Below are 21,190 nucleotides of genomic sequence, written 5' to 3'. Positions count from 1 at the left end.
CATTGATCAGCTATTATTGATTATATGGCCCATCTGTATGATTATCATCTGAATGGAAGCACATCAGCGTGTGATTACTGACTCTATGACCTTGTCTGCCAATATCACTTCATGTCTGGCAATCAGAATACTTCAGTATACATACTATATACAAAACATTTGTTTTCTATTTTTTTTCCTTTTTTATTACTCAAATAATTATTTTTGTATTTTTTAGTGCTCAAATAAATCTGTCTATTATTTTATAGTTGAAAAACTATGCAGGAACATGTAGAATGACTAAAATAGCTTGTATAATTCTGCAATCCATTTGGTGGTTATTTTTCCTCAAACAGGGGGGTGGGGGGACTATAAATAGTTTCAGAAAAAATATTGCAGGAATCTCATTTTTCATGGTATTTATATTTGAAATATGAACTCATGAGACACGTGGCTTTCGATCCATTACTTTTCTGGATTGCTCCAGGACTTATTTCATGTATTTGTATATGAAATAAAAAAACATTCAGTGTGGAAAAATATTTTTCAAGGCATGTCAGTGTCTATAACTTTTTATCTTTTTGAACATTATCAACTCTGGATGATGGATAGTAAAGAATCTTCTTTCCAAAGATACCTAATTTGTTTGTGTAGCACACTTTGTCAGGAACTGTTAACAGGTTTAAGGGGTCCTTCGTTTTAAAAAAATCCCTTTTTAAGAACTACAACGAATAGCTCATTTGGACTACACAGTTGTTTTCCTGTTTTTGTGACATCACAAATTTTAAATCCCACCTACGGAAATTCGAATGGTTGGGGGGTGGGGAGAACGCTTGGTTGAGCACTGCACGTTTCAAAATATGTCTTGCAATATCCGTGTGTGCAAAGGTTCTGCGCGATCTTCTTGTTCAATATTCTCGAGGTCTGAATTGCTATGGTAATATTGACGAACTTGCTGTTTTGGCAAGGGGAGGGGCATTACTGAAACATCGTCTAAGCTGTTTGCCAATCACAAAACATTTCGTTTTTTACGGAAGCCGGGCCTTCATCAAACCCGGAACGAATTAAGCCGTTTGTGTCAGGCTGGGGAGAAAGGTATTGAAATAATGTAAATTACGCGAAAAATAATGCGATTTTCGAACCACCAAGCATGAGAGCATGTTCTAATACACCCCCAAAACAAAATCAAGACTTTGGATAGGACCCCTTTAAAAAAGCATAATAGGACCCCTTTAAAAAAAATCTTGCTCTCCCCAAACCCCTAAACGGTTGTGTAGGCAGCAAGGCAACTCAGATGGGTTCAGAACAGAACTCATATCTAATGTCATTAAAACAAAAACAAAAGTGTTGAACAGACTGTACTGCTATGGATGGATGGATGAAGATGGTTTTGAAAAGTTTTAAGTGGGAAGGAATTGTACGAATAAAGTGCCACATTGAAACTAGTGAGCTGGTATTTGACAGACAAAAGAAAGTGTTGCTGTGTTCAAGTCGCCACAATGGCTCACCGTGTCCAAGTTACATAAAGACTCAGTGTTGTATGGCAGGCAGAGAGGAGGTAGGAGCAGGCGCTGCAGTTAACATTTGATCACACTCTGAATTACCTTTTAAGGAGCAATTCATCAAAAAATGAAAATTGTGTAATTATCACCCTCAAAAGATCGGCCTGAGTCAGTGAAATGAACCGAGTTGAAATGACAAATATTTCAGCATTTGTGAAGTGCAAGATGCTTGGTGGTTTTTCTTCCACCCTGCAGTTAGAGAGCATTCATCCAGACGTCATGTCACTCAGACTGCAGACCTTCAGTATTGAAACCCAAAAGCATCTATTTGATAGTTCCATCTAGTGATCATAACGGCCACTGCAGTCTGACAAGAGCATAATTGCTCATTAATAATGCCATACTTTGATTAATGCAGTGAAGAACAACATGCTGTCTCATGTCTGGACTGTTTATCTGTGCTTTTAGGTATATAGAGAGCTGACTCTTGTGCAACAGATAAATCAGTAGATTTAAACGGTCAGCTTCTCTGTCAGCCCAGGTTAATGTTTGCAATGCATTCCTACAGTTTGAGAGACTAGGGAGTCCTGCTTGCTTATGTGTATGTATTTTATATAAACTGCCATGAGGGAAAAAAAAACAGTCTTTAGTTGTAATGAGTTACTGTCACATCAGTTGGTGCTCATTTAGAAAGATCACACGCAAGGGTCAGGATATCATTTTCATTTCCTTATGCATTTGTTCTCCTAGAAACAGTAACGCTTAATATAGCATACAAATGTTTGTTGTGTTCCTTAAGTAAAATAAGAAGTCAGAAATTCAAAAGAAACTGAATTTTGTATTTTCGTAGCTTTTTTAATGAATCTCCATCCCGATTCTATAGTTAAAGTTTCTAGCATTTAAAATCTGTTTATTTAGTTTTGTTTGAGAATTTCCCACCCTCTCACTGACTCCTTTTGCTAGACATCTGTATGTAAATGACCTCCTTTGTGATAATCTCCACATACTGCATTACTTAACATCTGTCATTCATCAGGTCATTGTGGTTAATACCGACTGCAACAGTGACCAAATATTTCTCTGTAGCCTTGCATCTGGAAGTTTTTCCATTTCATTTTTTTTTTTGTAAGACATTTAGAAATAATCATAAAAAGCCTTGAACCAAAGCACACCGCTTCAGAATGAATCACTACAAAGAAAGAAAAAAAGAAGTGAAATTGAAAAACTGGACAAATAAATTCTGTACACTTGGAAGTATTTACTCATCCATAGACACAACTATTCAAAAGTTTGGGTTAAGTTTTTTTAATTTATTTTTTTAATTCAGCAAGGGCACATTCAACATGACAGTGAACACATATGTAATCAAATTAATGCTGTTCTTTTGAACTTGCTATCTGCGAGTTCAGAGAACAGGTTTTTTGGGATCTTGATTGTATTAAAATATATTATGTAAGCACAGAGTTGGAGAGAAGCAAATATGACAACAATGATGGCACGAATATGCTTATTAACTATGGATAATGTGAAAATTCAGGTTTGCATTTTCAAGAATAAATTTATTTTTAAAATATATTAAAAACATTAATATTGCAATTAACAATAACTGTTTTATGTCAAATAAATGCATCCCTGGGCGAGAATATAAGACTTCTTTCAAAAACTTATTGCAGTGGTAAAAGTCACCACTGTTATGAACATTACATTTAACTGTTGTGGTATTGATATGTAAACATCAGTTGTACTGGAAGTTCATGTGCTTATGGTTGTGACATTAAGCACCCAAAACAGGTCACCAGCATCAAACAATGGGCAATGTAAACATTAGAATTCATGACACAAAGCCAGGCTACTTATGAAAACTACAGTTATTGCAAAAGAGTACTTTGGCATTGACCACTTTGAGAGCTGTGTTTGCTAGATTAAGCCTTTATATACTTAGTGCATTGCGTGGCTGATGTGAACTGTTGGTCAAGTTCACGAACTTCTCTCCAATAAAATGATTAACAGCACGTGGTTAAACCCTGAGGTGCATCTTGATGAGCGGTTACACTAGTCATCCCAGTGACTGCCTGATGAGCCAGCGTCCCGAAGCCCTTGTGTGCGATACATGTTTGTTTAAAAGCATGATGACGCTAAGTAGTGCTAAACGAGCAGAGCGTGTGGGTTAAGCAGCCGGCTGAGGTCTAGAAGCAGACCTAGATCTGGTTTCTGGGGTCGTGTAGAGGAAATGGGAGGAGAGACGCAGGTCAGCTCTCTCTGCACCGCCGTGAGAAAGCTGTCTGCTAGAATATCATGTTGAGTGTCCATCATTATTATTGTTAAATGAACTTTGCATTAGCAACCACTTTCAATAAAATGTTTAAAAGGTTCTGAAGAGCTTCATATATTGTTTGGCGGTGATTCATTTAATTTTACAATAGTAACAATAGCCAATATTTATTACATTTCTCCCTTAGATATAGTTTTGAAACCTTTTTTTGTTAAGAGACTTTTTGCACGCATTTTATAGAAAAAAGGTCTTAGAAAAAAAGGTCTTAATTTTGTGCTAAATGATGAGTATGAGGACAGATGGAGATGTCATTTTTCCCTCTTGATCTCCATGAATTTGAGTTGCCCAGCCACATGAAAATGTTTCTTTATCTGAAGATCAGTAAGAGCAGCTGCGAGCTGCTGTTAGTCACCTGAGGTAGCTACACTGAGCAAAAGCTGAAAACTAGCCAAGAGAAAGTGGAGAAAAGCGAGAATGACTGCCCCTGACAGAACTTTCCATCTCGTACGGTGCTGCTAATTGCTGTGCTACGGTGTGGCATGTGCCGTGGTCTGATAAGGATCTCTGTGAAGACTGGATCAGTGAAACGTAGAGACAGTGAGAGGACTCGTATCGCTTTCCTTGTTAGAAACGTTCACAAACTGTCTCAGTCTCTAATATGGCTGTATTGTATTGTAATGTATTGTATTTTAAATTACAGTCGTTAATAAATAGCAAAATGCTAATATTCTGGTTGAAAAGTGTGTCTTGGTGGGGCTGATAAATGTTTTATTATCTTTTTACAAATTTTATATATATTGTTCTGGTTGAAATGCTTTTAGGTGGCTGAGAATATTGATAATTTTTTTTTAATATATAATATTTTACATTTTATTGTATACAGTATCTTATCTTTATTATTATATTATATTATATGAAACATGACTGTCTGACTGTTTCTTGGTGGACTGAGAATATTGAGAACATTAATAAGATATTATATTACTTTGTATATGCATTACATTTTATTGTATTATATTTTACCCTGGTGGAATGACCTGCCCAACTCAATCCGAGCAGCTGAACCCTTAGCCATCTTCAAGAATCGACTAAAAACACATCTCTAACCATCTTTATTTGACCCTCTAACTCTAGCACTCTCTATTCTAATTCTATTCTTGCCCCTTTTAGACTTGTACTCTATTCATTTACTAACTCCTTGTTTTCTTCACAAAAAAACGAACAGTAGCTTCTCTATTCTTTTTGCATTCTATCGGTTTTCTTTTTATTTATTATACAATTGTGACCCTGGACCCCAAAACCAGTCATAAGTAGCACGGGTATATTTGTAACAATAGCCAAAAATACATTGTATGGGTCAAAATTATTTTTCTTTTAAGCCAAAAATCATTAGGACATTAAGTAAAGATCATGTTCCATGAAGATATTTTGTAAATTTCCTACTGTAAATATATCAACTTCATTTTTGATTAGTAATATGCATTGCTAAGAACTTAATTTGGACAACTTTAAAGGCGATTTTTCTCAATATTTAGATTTTTTTTTTTTGCACCCTCAAATCCAGATTTTCAAATAGCTGTATCTCGGCCTATCCTAACAAACCATACATCAATGGAAAGCTTATTTATTCAGCTTTCAGATGATGTAGAAATCTCAATTTGGAAAAATTGACACTTAAGACTGGTTTTGTGGTCCAGGGTCACAATTAACAAAAAGCAAAAAAAGGCCTCTAACACTAGCTTGCTCTATTCTTTTTCTATTCTATCTGTTTTCTTTTTATTTATTATATAATAAAGAAAAAACCTTGCTACGTGTATTTCTTTAGGCTAACTGAAACTTGTCATAACACTTGCATATTGCTGTTTTGTTGATTTTGATTGCTTCCATTTGTTCTCATTTGTAAATCACATGGATAAGTGTCTGCTAAATGACTAAATGTAAATTTAATATGTATTATTAATTAGAAATACTGTATTTTATTGTATTTTGTGTTTTATCTTTTTAGGTTTCATATTGTTTTATATTTTATTATATGAATAATTTGTGAAAAAAAAATACATAGGGCCTAAATACCAGCATTCTTATTGTTGTTTTGGTTGGCTGTTCTTTTGGTAAGTGGGGTTCAGAGTGGGATGTTTATCTCAGTCTAAAGTGGCCTCGCTGTCTTGGGCCTAATGTGAACGTAAATCAGTTGGCAGTCTGAGAGATGGAGGCTCTGGCAAGCTCCTACCGTAGTTCACTCAAATTCAGAAATCTTTACAGCCCAGTCTCTCTCTCTCTGTCTCTCTCTCTCCTCAAACTTAGCTGTTCTTTATGGCCATTAATTGCCTCTCTCAATCACTCACTGTGTGTTTGTGCTCGTGTCTCAGACTGGCACTGAAACTGACACTGGATGTGGCAAGTGGAGAGAGTTTGATTCGTGATGGGGGTCATGGTTATGAGTCCTGGTTATCAATATCACTTTTTTGGTGTAATAGTGACCAACTAAAAATTGCAAACGGTGAGAAATTAATGGATGATAAACAAACTGTCAGCCCAGTCTGCAGATGTCAGGTGGTTTCATACTATGGTCATTGTTAGAATGTAACCACTTCTAACATCCTCTCTTCTTTTCTCTCCAGCACTGCGAAATACAATGTCCTCACGTTCCTGCCTCGGTTCCTGTACTCTCAGTTCAGAAGAGCAGCAAACTCCTTTTTCCTGTTCATTGCACTTCTGCAGGTAAGACTTCAGTGTTGATCTTCAACCTTCCTCCGCCAGGGCAGGAATACTGATGATAAGCTGGAGAGATTAGAGTTGTCAGCTCTCACGGTCGCAGATAAACATCTGTCTGCGGATTCCCTGACCCTCTGTGATCAGATACTGTGTTTCTTAAGTAAACAGGACTGATTGAACAGCAGGGAGGAATCGAACTCTGGTTCAGACCAATCAATCAAACCAAGTGTAAAAACCTCACTGATATAGTGCATTAAATTACAACTTCCCCAAAACATGTGAACACAAAAGTATGTGAAACACAAAAGTTACTTTGCTACACAAGGTCAGTTGCGTTGGGAGTTGTTTCAGATCCCTGCCTGCCACAAGGGGCGCTCCTGTCACGGCTTAAAGAGAATCTTACTGGCTGTTGAAAAATTAAAGGGATAGTTCACCCAAAAATGAAAATTATGTCATTACTCATACTCATGTCATTCCAAATCCATTAGACCTTTGTTCATCTTCAAAACTCAAATAAAGTTATTTAGATTAAAATTCGAGAGCTTTCTGACTTTGCATAGACAGCAATGCAACTAAAATGTTCCCAGGCCCAGAAAGGTAACAAGGACATTGTTAAAATTGGCCATGTAATATCAGTGGTTCAACCATTAATTTACGCAGCTACGAGAATATTTTTGTTTTCTTTGAGCACAAAAAGCAATGACTTTATTCAACAGTTCTTCTCTTCTGCGTCAGTGCCCTCCGACATTCACCAAAGTACCATGACACGTTTGAATTCTTCTGCTTGTAAACAAGGCATGAATGACATGAGGGTGAGTTATTAATGATAGAATTTTCATTTTTGGGTGAACTATGCCTTTAATTGCTAGTTACCTGAATAACAACACGTCTGTTTAGATGGCACATCCATTTAATCATAATTATATTGCTCCTTGAGTACTGAAATTTCAAAGGTTTGGAGTCTTTTGAAAGAAATTAATGCTTTTTATTCTAAGCATGCATTAAATTGATCTAAATGAGCAGTGAAGACATTAATAATGTTACAAAATATTTCTCTTTCCAATAAATGCTGTTCTTTTGAACTTTATTCATCAAAGTATCCTGGAAAATGTATCATGGTTTCCACAAAAACAGCACAACTGTTTTCAACAATATTAATAATAAGACATGTTTCTTGAGCAGCAAATCGATTTATTAGAATGATTTCTGAAGTTGAAAATTCAGCCTTGCCATCACAGGAATAAATTATATTCGATAATGTTAAAATAGAAATAGTCATTTTAAATTGCAATTTAATATTCCACAGTATTTCTGTTTTTGATCAAATAAATGCAGGCTTTGTGAGCTTAAGAGGCTTCTTTCAGAAATATTTAAAAAAATCTTACTGGCTCCAAACTTTTCAACAGTTGTGTATTGTATATATTGCTTTTGAAACCTAAACAGATTTTGGCTGCACTGCTTCAGCAACTGTGTAATTACCAGACGCTGCAGTCACCGAGAGCTCCAGAGTGCTATAAGCAAGCTGTTCTTTTAGAGACAGGAGGTATGATGAATCCACCATTGAGCAACCCGGCGTGACCCTGTGAATGCGCTGCACATTAAATTAGAGCCTCTGTTTTAATGTAGCTCAATCGATGACCGGGGGAAGAGAGATGAAGAAAGAGAAACTAAGAGTTACAAGAGTAAAACAGAGGGAGTCAGGTGGCTTCGAAGCACAGGTTCTGTGTATCTTCATTACGCTGCTGTCAATGCAGTGACCTTGAAATGCACAGGCATGTTGTGAATGAGAAAAACAGGAAGGATGGGTTTGCTGAGGCATCAAGCGGGCCGAGGCAACCATCTGATTTTTATAGATGCTGTTTCATCAAAACTGCTCAAACTGCTTCTGGACATGCCATCATAATCAACAAAATATTTTGATCCTGACACCCAGGTTCCACGATGATTGACTGCTCTGGTTTTCTACGCCACTGTGGTCTGCTTGTGAGTGTACTCTCCTGTTTAAGTGAAACGTAACGCAGAAGGGAAAGTGTTGGCATCAGGTTAAAACGAATCCGTTTCGGGTTTCCTATTGTATGTCTTTGCATTGTTGGCCTCTGTCTGAACCTGTCACAGCTCTGACACTCTATCTGAAAGGGACACGTACCAAAGACGATCCACTTCTTGATATTATGTAAGCTCTGAGTTTTGCCAGAATCAGGAGAGAAACTGTAGAAGTTTAATCAAGTTCTAATGGTGTGAATTATACAGTGGATACGGAAAGTATTCAGACCCCCTTCAATTTTTCACTCTTTGTTATATTGCAGCCATTTGCTAAAATCATTTAAGTTCATTTTTTTTCCTCATTAATGTACACACAGCACCCCATATTGACAGAAAAACACAGAATTGTTGACATTTTTGCAGATTTATTAAAAAAGAAAAACTGAAATATCACATGGTCCTAAGTATTCAGACCCTTTGCTCAGTATTTAGAAGCACCCTTTTGATCTAATACAGCCATGAGTCTTTTTGGGAAAGATGCAACAAGTTTTTCACACCTGGATTTGGGGATCCTCTGCCATTCCTCCTTGCAGATCCTCTCCAGTTCTGTCAGGTTGGATGGTAAACGTTGGTGGACAGTAGGGCTGGGTAAAAAAATATTGATTCTCCGATTTTAATCGATCTTCAGTTTAACGCAACGATATCGATTCGGGAAATCCCCGAATCGATTCTTAATGCGCGTGCTTCACATAAGAGGATATGAATATTCACCTCTCGTCCTGAAGGTGTCACCATCTATAGATATACTTACCTGGCAGGGGAGACACCATGATCAAGAAGGCGGTTCACCCAGGACGAGGCTTGGCCACGGTGTGTGTGTTCACTGCTGTGTGTGTGCACGTTGGATGGGTTAAATGCAGAGCACGAATTCCGAGTATGGGTCACCATACTTGGCTGAATGTCACTTCACTTATCTTTCGAATTGCTCCACTAAAGAAAACAACTGTGTGCACCCTATTATTAATGTAGATGTGTATTGCAGTAATAAACTTAAGTAGGAGAGTTTCAGTTACCAGCATTTATATCAAAATATGGATCCCATGTCTGCAAAACTAACATTTTAAATGAAATATTGATAGCTAATCGATATCGAATCGAATCGAAACCATAAAAATAAGAATCGAATCGCATCGCAGAATTGATCACAATACACAGCCCTAGTGGACAGCCCTTTTTAGGTCTCTCCAGAGATGCTCAATTGGGTTTAAGTCAGGGCTCTGGCTGGGCCATTCAAGAACAGTCACGGAGTTGTTGTGAAGCCACTCCTTCGTTATTTTAGCTGTGTGCTTAGGGTCATTGTCTTGTTGGAAGGTAAACCTTCGGCCCAGTCTGAGGTCCTGAGCACTCTGGAGAAGGTTTTCGTCCAGGATATCCCTGTACTTGGCCGCATTCATCTTTCCCTCGATTGCAACCAGTCGTCCTGTCCCTGCAGCTGAAAAACACCCCCACAGCATGATGCTGCCACCACCATGCTTCACTGTTGGGACTGTATTGGACAGGTGATGAGCAGTGCCTGGTTTTCTCCACACATACCGCTTAGAATTAAGGCCAAAAAGTTCTATCTTGGTCTCATCAGACCAGAGAATCTTATTTCTCACCATCTTGGAGTCCTTCAGGTGTTTTTTGTGTCTTGCACTGAGGAGAGGCTTCCGTCGGGCCACTCTGCCGTAAAGCCCCGACTGGTGGAGGGCTGCAGTGATGGTTGACTTTCTACAACTTTCTCCCATCTCCCGACTGCATCTCTGGAGGTCAGCCACAGTGATCTTTGGGTTCTTCTTTACCTCTCTCACCAAGTCTCTTCTCCCCCCGATAGCCCAGTTTGGCCAGACGGCCAGCTCTAGGAAGGGTTCTGGTCGTCCCAAACGTCATCCATTTAAGGATTATGGATGCCACTGTGCTCTTAGGAACCTTAAGTGCAGCAGAATTTTTTTTGTAACCTTGGCCAGATCTGTGCCTTTCCACAATTCTGTCTCTGAGCTCTTCAGGCAGTTCCTTTGACCTCATGATTCTCATTTGCTCTGACATGCACTGTGAGCTGTAAGGTCTTATATAGACAGGTGTGTGGCTTTCCTAATTAAGTCCAGTCAGTATAATCAAACACAAATGGACTCAAATGAAGGTGTAGAACCATCTCAAGGATGATCCGAAGAAATGGACAGCACCTGAGTTAAATATATGAGTGTCACAGCAAAGGGTCTGAATACTTAGGACCATGTGATATTTCAGTTTTTCTTTTTTAATAAATCTACAAAAATGTCAACAATTCTGTGTTTTTCTGTCAATATGGGGTGCTGTGTGTACATTAATGAGGAAAAAAAATGAACAAATGATTTTAGCAAATATAAAATTTAGCTGCAATATAACAAAGAGTGACAAATTTAAGGGGGTCTGAATACTTTCCGTACCCACTGTATAGAAGCTTAAGGGCACTTTCCCAACTGCCTAACCAGCCTAGACCAGTCTCGAAATTTATGCTAGTCTAAGCTGATCTCTTCAGCAGGGTAGACAGATATGTCACATGGCGACTTCTAAACATCCATCAGAGTCACTGCTGCTGATGTTCTGATGGTTATTGCCATTCCCTTAGGTTGCTTTCTTGACCTCCTGGTGATAAATACTAACACCAACAGGGACGTAGACCCTCAGGCTGTGTTATGATTGCTGGGAAACAAAATGGAGCAGTTTATCATTTCCCCCCCTGAGTGTTTTTCATGAGGTCATAAATTTAAATGCTCTGCTGGACTTTAAATTAGTGTTTGTATGCATGCCCTTTAGGTGAAGAGGTTAGTGCTCCATTTGGATGTTCATGTTTTGATTTTGCTCTTCTGGAGGGTGCGATTTAATGACTGGCATTCATGTGGCCTTTTTATTTATTTTTTTTCTTCTCAACAGCAAATCCCTGATGTGTCACCAACAGGGAGGTGGACAACGCTGGTGCCGTTACTCTTCATCCTGGTGGTGGCAGCAGTGAAGGAGGTTATAGAAGACCTGGTGAGAGCATTCAATTATATTTGTGATTTGTTAAAGTAGCTTACTGAATAAACTATAGTGTTGCACAATATACCAGTTCTAAAAAGGTATCGCAATACCCTGCTTTTATAAATGGTACGATTCCTCATTATACTAGTACTGCTACTTTAAAAATGTGTTTTATTAAGAGCCATATTTCCTGAGTTGCGTCCACAGGCGATAGCAGGACAGTGTGTGTGCAGCACTCTGCTGCATGAACACTGGCCGTGCCACACTTTATATAACCTCACAGCGCAGGACTGTTTAAACATTAAGCAATTTAAGAATGGATAAGAAACAGGCGTGAATGAGAAAGTAAAGCGTGGGACTTGATGTTAAAATGAGTTAAGCGCAATAAACCTTGAAAAAGAACTTGTGTGGTACACACACACCCTATGTGCATGTTATTGCACTTCAACAGTCAAATACGCACACAACTACATTAGACTGGTCATTTCGTCTTATGATTTAGGTGAATGTAATGTAGCGGACTGAAGAATCACACGACAGGTTGCGGTGCAATAAAGACCCCGGAGGGTGTGTTTATTGTGCCAGACTTGTGAATAAAAGGAAATAGGTGAAGGTGCCAACGTGCTCCGTGCTCGTCCACAATCTCCTGGTGACCTTCTCGGCCGGCCGGCTGCGTGCAGGGTGCTCTGGATCCTGTACGTGGGTGGCGGGCTGTGCGATCAACTGGTGTCTGTGGATATGAGAGAGACAGGGTTAGTTGGCCTTCTCTTGGAGACCTCGCTCACCAGTGTGTGCCAGCTCGGCCCTTTTCTAGCCCTCTCCAAACGAGCCGCAGCTGTGATCGCTCAGTCCGCTGTGATTGTGAGCAGGTGCAGCTCCTTCGTTGCCAGGGCGACGCTGATAGGTGCCCGGGACACTTGTCACAGTAAAAAGATGAGAAAGAAAACATGTGTATCATTAAATTGGATCTGCAGCTCTTAAAGTGACAGCAGCCTAACATTCCTGCTGCTGTCTGTATCTATAATGTTAATTAAACAACAAAAGATAAAGAAAAATTACTCCCTGATCTTGACTAACTTTACTAGCTTTAATAAGGATCAATGTATTTTTAATTCATACAGTTAAGACTATGCACTATATTTTTACATTTTGGTTACTTTAGTCAGTTTATGTATTAACTCTTGCTTTAATGCTGCTGTCAAATAGCCTAAAACGCTGTTTATTTCATTTTTGTCTTTGATTTATTGTATTTGTCCTTTTTTTTTGGTACTAGCATCTTTATTATTAATAACAAAGATAAAATAACAAAAATTACTATATCATGATATAAATTGTTATCGTGAAATAAAATGACTCGTATCGTGAAATAAGATTTGGGTCATATTTCCCACCCCTAGCTTATGCGCCCAAATAGAAGTCAGAAGAGTGTGATATATTTTGTGACACGTGAACTTTTTCACCATCTGAGTTTGACGGGGCAGTTGAGGTCAGTAATAACTGTCTAATTTGGCTTTATCCTTCTAGCTAACTTACCAATGTTGCAAAAATATAAATACCTGTAGACTCGGTAGTTGCTCACCTTAGCCTGTGTAGTGACACTAGCATGTGATTTTTATTACTTTATTTATTTATTTATTTATTTTAAAGAGGGATGAAGTGCTTGAAAAGCAGGGCAGGCACACACTGGTCAAGTAAAATATTCATATTTTTTTAATTAATGGATCAAATAAAAATAAGCGCCATGTGAATCATCTACTATTCAATTACCTTTCCTGTTGTTTTATGTTTTTGGCGTAGTATCGGTTCAGTAGTAGTATCAAGAGATTTTAGTCGGGTATCAAATCAAAGTCTAAATTTTGGTATCGTGACAACACTAGAGTAAATGCATGTGAACTTTATGCAGATAGCTCACTTTTTCAGTGCATCTTAATCACTTTATCATTGGCAGTTGGAATGATTTTTAATGAGTGGTTAATGAAGGAGAACTGTGCTCTTCTTAGTGTCTGGAGTGCAGTCGTGCTTGCGGTGGGTTTAATTCTCTCTTGCCCTTCACAGTTCTTATATTATCTGATGATTTTTAGACTGCGTTCACGTTTACCTCTTTTACTCTTCCTGATAATTCAATCTCACTCTCTGGTGATCACGTACACGGCAGAATGCATCTCACTCCCATTAGCCGACGCTTTTTTTCCTGACCTGAACTATCGTCTTATTTGCCATGTAAATTAATTCGAAGACCTTTTTTACATGGAAATTTACATAGAGGAGTGAACACTGAGATAAAACCACCAGCCCAAGTGGATCCACCATAGTGCTGTGACCCTGAAATCAGAGCCTGCTCTCCCGGATCCCTCTGGACAGCCATCCGATCACATCGCTCTGGATGCTGTGGTCAGAATGACCGGCTCAGCACTTTATATGGGTTTCTGATGTGTTGTTCAGCTGTGAGAGGTCAAAACTAGCTCTGGATGTGAAGGTCATATGATAAATTCACCTACCCGCTGTCATGTACCGCTCTGTTGTGAGTGGAGATCACATGACCTTCGCTTTCTTTTCCCTTCAAGTAAAAACAAACTCTAATTTTAGAGGCATCCCATAAGGCGAGAGAAAGGCTTCTCTTGTTACTTTGAGTGCTAGCTTTTGTTTGTTAGACTTGGATGGCTTGTTTTTTTATTTAAAGAAATAGTTCACCAGAAAAATAACTAATTTTCTCAAACTCATGTTGTTCCAAACCTGAATGACTGGCTCTTGAACACAAAAGAAGATATTTTGCTGTGACCAAGGGCTTTGACTGTTGCTTTCTAATAGGACATCACAATCTCAAGACGTGTGAATGGTGTTTTTCTTGAGCCGTCAAGCTTAAGGAGCTGTTTTTCATGAGCTGTCAACGACTTTAAATATGGTGCAGAAGTTCTTTTTATGGTCCCTTTATTTTAGGAAAAAAGCTTGATCATGCTGCTAAACATCTCTTCTTATTTATTTTTTTTATTATATTTTGTTAATGTTTTTGAAAGAAGTGTCATTTACTTATCAAGGCTGCATTTATTTGATCAAAAATACAGTAAAAAATATAATATTGTAAATTTTGTCACAATTTAAATTAACTTCTATTTCATTGTTTTAAAGTGCAATTTATTCCTGTAAATACAGCTGAATTCCAGCAGCTATTCATTCTAATATGATTCTGATATGCTGTTTTTCAGGATGCTTTGATAAATAGAAAGTTCAAAAGATTGAAATAGTAAAGACATTAATAATGTTATAAAAGATTTCTGTCACTTTTGATCATTTTAATGCTTCCTTGCTGAATAAACGTATTAATATTAAAAAAAACTTTTTGTTTGTTGCGTTCTTACGGTGTCTTCATATACGAGTTTCAAAAGAAGCCAGCAGGCTTAGTATAATCCATAACTCGTTATAATCCGGCATCTCTAACAAAGACCGAGTCTAACAAAGAGGTGACGCGTCAGTGCTTTCCACACAGTGGCCTGCTTATCAGCTGCACCCGACTGTACTCCACTAATCCTTCTGGGATTTGGTGCTGCATCTTACCACAAACCCAAACCGCTTTCTCCTCTACCCTTTGGGAAGCCATCAGTTAGATTAGATGCGTAATCGAATCATCACTTCCCTCCTCAGAGCCTGATCTCTGCTCCATGTTGAGCTGAATTAAAATGTTAGGGAAATGGAAACGGGGGAGATCGGAGAGAGTGAGGAGAAAGAGAGAGAATGAGCTATCCAACACTTCCCCAGAGCTGAATTGGATGATAAATGGGATCTGAGACCAGTCTAACTTTTTCCTTCTCCTGCAGAGGTCATGTGACATGGCCTGCTCAATAATCCAGTAGCCCCTCACTGCAGAACAAAGATCCAGGGGGCGGGGTTGGATCCACATCTAGGGGGTGGAGAATGGTAGGTTTAGGGGTGGGGATGGGTGGGTTTAGGGATCAGGGGGTGGAGATGGGTAGGTTCAGGTATATGTAAGGTGGGAGGAGTTGGATCTAGATCAAACCACGCTCCCTGGATCTTGTGTTCTGCAGTGAGGACCATCTCCAATAATCTCTCCAGTAATATGAACATTGCTGTTTATCACAGTTAATGGTATTTTAATATAATATCAATTTGAGAGAGATGGGGAGGAGGGGAAGGAAAATATAGAAAGGCTGCCTGCAATTATTTATGTATGCATTTACTTATTTTTTTGATGCAGAGTATATACAGAAAGCAACTTTTTTTTGTTTGTTTTTTGTTTTTTTTACTGCATTTTATTTTGATTGTCTATATAAACAATTTTCATTTGGACGTTGTCTAACATTACACTAAACTTTGGCAGAGAAGGTTTGGAAACAAAGGAATGGCTTCTTTTTTTAGACATGATCTGCATTTATGTAACTGACGCTCGTGGAACTTTAAGCATAGTACCGTCATTTTAACTTATTCAGGTTTCTCTCATGTTGTCTTCCTGACAGCACAAACCGAACCAGTCGTCCTGGACAAACCGTGGTGACACTGGATGTATTTTACCAGTGTTAACCCGGAGGATAATTAAGCAATCAGAGAGCACTGGAGGCAAGAGCTCAAATGTATATGTACAGCTTTTAGAGACTAATCAGTGTTTTCAGATCGCTCTCGCTCATTCGCATTCGCTCTCTGAGTTTGAAAAGCTCAAAGTGGTTCTCGATTAGAGCAGATCAAACGGCTCTTGTAATCTGGGATAGAAAAGAGTGCTTCAATGGACACACATCTCTCCACTTCTCGATTAGCAGTTTTATTGATCACTAAACATGTAAAACATCACTCTTTCTCTCTATAAAGAATGTTTTATTTTCTAAGAGGTTTTAGTTTTTTCTAAGGACTTTGTATTGAATGCATGCTGTATTTATATGTCTGTAATAATTGTGTGGGTATGTATGCCAATATTCTTTTCTTTTATAGTGCAGAAGAAAGTAATAATTCATAAAATAAAGTCTGTCCATCTAAAAGTATTTGAAGCTTTGATTTGGCTCATTTGACTTAATAACTTTTTATTTTTTCTCAGAAACGCCACAATGCTGATAGTGTTGTTAACAAGAAAGAGACACAAGGTAAGCCATTAGTTTGCTCAACGTGTGTCTTTAAAAACCATACATTTGCCTGATTAGAGCAGTTTTCTTCTGTTTTGGAGTATTTTCTATTGAAACAAAGTTTATGTGGGATGTAAATGACTCTTTTAATAGGCAGTAGACACCCAACACTCTTCTAATGAGAAATTAGATTGGCCAAAAAATTGGACACAGCCATACCGGATGAGTCCGCATTTAGTAATTAGACATTTTCATCTCTTTTTTTCCTGCAAGAAGTCGACAGTCAACTTTAAGTGTGTGTGTGTGTATAAATGTATTTTTATATCATGGGGTCTTGGTCTGTGTTAGGGATCTTTTTTTTTTTTTTTTTTTTTTTTTTTTTTTTACATTTCTTTTATGGTGATCTTTCTCTCTCTTTTGTAGTATTGAGGAACGGCGCTTGGGAGATTGTACATTGGGAGAAGGTACTGCAGCAGATGGTGTTTCTCATGCCAGTTGCCTCACTGAGTTCCAGCTTGAAAATTAGTTGACATACTCTTAGAAACAAAGTGAGAAATCCGTATGCAAATAAAGCTGCCCGACGGTGTGAACTAGAGCAGGTTCGGTTTGAAAACAGATACTTTGGTGTTTACTGGACAAGGTACTTCCCTCTCTGCTCTGTCTTTTGTTCATCTTGACCTAAAGAGTTGAGAATCCAGAAGTATACTCTATCCAGCTTACGTGCGGTCTCCATAGAGATCCTAATGCAGCCAGACACAGAGCAGCTTTTCAATGTGTTAATAGAGAGTCGAGCTAATTACCCTGACAGAAACACACAGTGCATAATTATAAGGTGAAAGCAAAAGGAAATGGCTGGAGATAAAATTACCTGAGGACTGGCCATTCATTACTGTTTGCTATATTAGTGCACATCTGCGAGAGTGCATTAACCTGTGCCCTGGTGACCTCACTGTGGCACAGAATAGGATGCGATGTCAACTATGACTGCTTACATTTGTTTCCTTTTAGTATATTATTTTCTGAAGCTGCAATTCTGCTAAGTGCTGCTAGAATGGACAGTGAAGTACAGTAAGATTCTGCTTCAGCTCATTAAATCTAGTTTTATTTTTATTGTCATCTCATCAATATTCAGTTTTGTGGAGCCAGGCTTCTTGTCGGCCATCCTTTTATTAAGCCACACTGTGACACACTTTGAATTACAGTGCACAGTATGAATAATGTATTTGTAATATAGGCCTACTTATAAATCGTATATCAACTCGTGCATATTTAAGTAGCTCTCCACTTTGATTCAAAATACAGTAGCAGCTATGAAGTAACGTCCCCCACTTCTACTGGATTATGGCTAATAAGATGATTAAAAATGCAAATCCGAAAAAATTAATTGCTTATTTGTGGATTTTACAGAGAATACTTTTGATTAAATGGGCTCGTTTTAAATGCTGGTCTCAAGTGAAGGCTGAATGAAACACGTGATATGAATATTTCTTATTTCTTTACTCCTGCCACTGGCTGCTAGTTTGCTATAAAAGAATTTAATTGATAACTAGTTTGTGTTTTACAGGTTGTGGTTGGAGACATAGTTAAAGTTAATGGCAAAGATTTCGTACCAGCAGATGTTATACTGCTGTCGTCCAGGTAGACGAGTCTACGTCATCAGAAAGGAACTTGTCCATCCTTATGCCCCTGTCTCACACTCAACACCCAAAGGAAGTGATGATTAAAAGGCTAATAACAAATAACCCTGAGACAAAGCAGTGTCATTACAAATGTTATCAGTAATATAAATATCATATATTATCCACAAAGGATGAAGGGTTAAATGACTAGTTCACCCAAAATTGAAAATTCTGCAATTGTTTACTTGCCTTTTTTTTTATTCCAAACCTAAAAGTTATAGGGGTTTATTAAGAAATGGGGGCACAAATGGCAGGGTTTTATTTTTAGCTGAGTTATTCTTTAATAAAATGAGTGAAAAGTCAAAATCAACACTTCCTTTAGTGGATGTTTGCTTATTGATTAATACTGATCTGATGAAGTTGTGTCCTCTTCACTGTCAAAATCCATTTGTCAGCCAGGCCTTAAGTTGTCCCAAAGTTCTGGGGTGTTACAGACATTTATATCAGCCACATAACAGTAAAATAAAAGTTTTTCTCCCACTTTACTGGTGGTTTAGCCTGGCCTGGGTGGGTTTTGAGCAGTGGACATTGTGTTTTTTCCTCTGTGAAGATTAAACATGTGTTTGTGTCTCTCTCCCTGCCTTATGTGTGCTCTTCCTCCTCTGCCCATCTCATGTCCTTTCCCTCCTCTCATCTCCACCTTTCACCCTCCCATCCCAACCTCATGTGGTGAACAACCTACTCCTGACTTCACTCACGTCATTCCCCTTGCGCCGGGGCTGCTGGGTAAATTAAGGTATCGGTAGGGGAGGTAGTTCGAGCAGCCAATGGAGATCACCTCCCGGCCGACCTCATCATCCTGTCGTCCAGGTCAGGAACAGCTCCGGTTTGCATGTGGGCTGGGTGGGAAGGGAGCAGGGGTGCACAGGTGGAGAAGAATCTGTTACCTTAATATTTCTCTCTTTCCATTTTTTTTTTTTCTTGTTTTGGCCTGATGGTGTTTTGTCAGCTTTTAATGTTATTCTTGGTTATGCCATTTTTTTAGCAATGATCTGATTGATATTGCTGGGTACCGCTGGGTGATATACATTTTTCTGTATGCATTCAAAAAGTACATTATAACATTAAACCATTAGGTTATAAAATATAGATGTAAAGACGTCAGATATATTTTTAGCAGATTTTAGAGTATTTTCGGAAAATACTAGGACAGTATAAATATATTACCTACTTTTACCTACATATGTTTTTACTAAAACATTTTAGTGCAAGAAAAATCCATCTTTAGAAACTTATTCAGTGAAACACAAATTTTAAATTGAGTAATAGAAATTGAATTGCCCAATTTCTAATATCGTTTTGCTATTGAAGTTTAAATCAGTGATGCAGTCTAAACTAAAGGCTCATCCAAAAAAATAGTGAGAGACAGATCACAGAACTAATTTTCCAGAAACTTAGTGTCTAAATAAAGTGCATTAATTTTATTCACAGTGGTGTTTTATTTCGTCACCAGCTATATGATCCTAAATATACCTTGTTTGATAATTGTGCAATTAAAAGGCCTATTGAGACTATCATGACATTTACATTTAGTCATTCTGCAGACACTTTTATCCAAAGCTACTTACAATTGGGGAATACATAAAGCGATTCATCTTGAAGAGGCAATCAGACAGACGAAGTGCTCGTAACACCAAGTCTCAGGCATTGTTCAAATAAGTACAAGCTCGCAAGGGAAGGAATAAATAAGAAAGATAGGGTTTTTTTTTTTTTTTTTTTTTTTTTTTTTAAGTTTAGGATGAAGTTAAGTAATGCCGAAAGAGATGAGTTTTCACAACTCTATCACAACTCACAACCTCCCATGCATCATTGTTGGACCTTTTGTCGTGAGATTCTTAAATTTAAATATGGGCTGACTAGGCACATATTTCTCAGAGGAAAACTCCCAGCAGAAAATACTGATGAATCCCTTTCCATAACCGTAGAGACGTGGATTACAGACCTCTGCTTTGTGCTGAAGATGCTTAAGCATGTGCACACAGCAGAAACAAAGCGCTTCTCTAACACAGCTGGAGAAAAAACCCATTGAGTGACTGTAAATGTCACAGCTGTTGGCACAATGCATGGCTTCAGCAGGAGCTCAGACTCTGATGTGACTCTTTGCATGCGGTCACATCACCACAATGTACAGTATTGTCATGAGCCTTTATAGTAAACCACATTGTCCGTATACTGGTAATCTATGAAATGTTGTTGGGGTTTTTTCACTCTAAGATAAACATGTTTTAGTGGAGATTTGTTAAATTTTTGACAACTACAGAAGAAATTAGTATTGACATCTATTTTTGTTTTATACAGACCCAAAGCAGAGCAAACATTTCTGATAACTTTTCATTTTAAGTATGAGGACCATCTTTCCTATTCACGTCTGCTATCATTTATTAAAGGAGGAATGTGTAACAGCTTTGGCCCTGTGTACTCACTATCCTGCTTTTGCTCTTCTCAGTATTAACACTGAATGTTCATTTGTCTGGTGTGCTGCATCTTTCCTTTGTTGCATGTGGAGGATGTAACTAAAAATAAAAACAGCAGAATGCATGGCCATAAACAAAGATGCATCGAGTGAAAGTTTCCTAATGGCTGAGTGCAAAATGAAGGATCTGGATCTAGGGGAGTCCCATTAGAGCAATATGTTTTCATTTTCAGTCCAAGTACTAAAATGCCTTGTGCAGTTTGGGGAAAATATGCTGCCCAGTGGACTTTCCTTACTAAAATAAATATCAATATAATTTTAACAGAAAACTGTACTAGCTCTGGAAAACAAGCATCTTTGATTATGGGGCTTCATTTAGCTGTGTGGTTTTGATTGATGTGAACAAAACTTCTTTAGTTAGTAATTAGTAATAGTAAGTAATATATATAAAATAGTTACATATTCTAGCCAATGCCATTTAGCTGTTTTATGTGATGTTTTGATATTTTATTAAAGCTAGGCTGTGGCAATTTCTTTTAAGATAC

At 38.0% G+C, this 21,190-nt stretch overlaps 1 protein-coding gene across 1 annotated transcript in view; it reads left to right on the top strand.

The window, feature by feature from the left end:
• LOC306883723 (putative phospholipid-transporting ATPase IA) overlaps positions 1 to 21,190 on the top strand; it is a 175,089-nt gene that overhangs the window by 50,756 nt on the left and 103,143 nt on the right. Inside the window, exons 3-7 of the mRNA XM_079439144.1 lie at positions 6,375 to 6,474; positions 11,404 to 11,502; positions 16,529 to 16,574; positions 16,977 to 17,017; positions 18,969 to 19,042. Coding sequence (XP_079295270.1) covers positions 6,375 to 6,474; positions 11,404 to 11,502; positions 16,529 to 16,574; positions 16,977 to 17,017; positions 18,969 to 19,042 — 360 coding nt within the window. The remainder of the gene's footprint in view (positions 1 to 6,374; positions 6,475 to 11,403; positions 11,503 to 16,528; positions 16,575 to 16,976; positions 17,018 to 18,968; positions 19,043 to 21,190) is intronic.

This window comes from Barbus barbus (assembly GCF_936440315.1).
Source record: "Barbus barbus genome assembly, chromosome: 17".
NCBI lineage: Eukaryota > Metazoa > Chordata > Actinopteri > Cypriniformes > Cyprinidae > Barbus > Barbus barbus.
The sequence above is the reverse complement of the archived record's forward strand: the minus strand, read 5'-3'. Positions and strand labels throughout refer to the sequence as shown.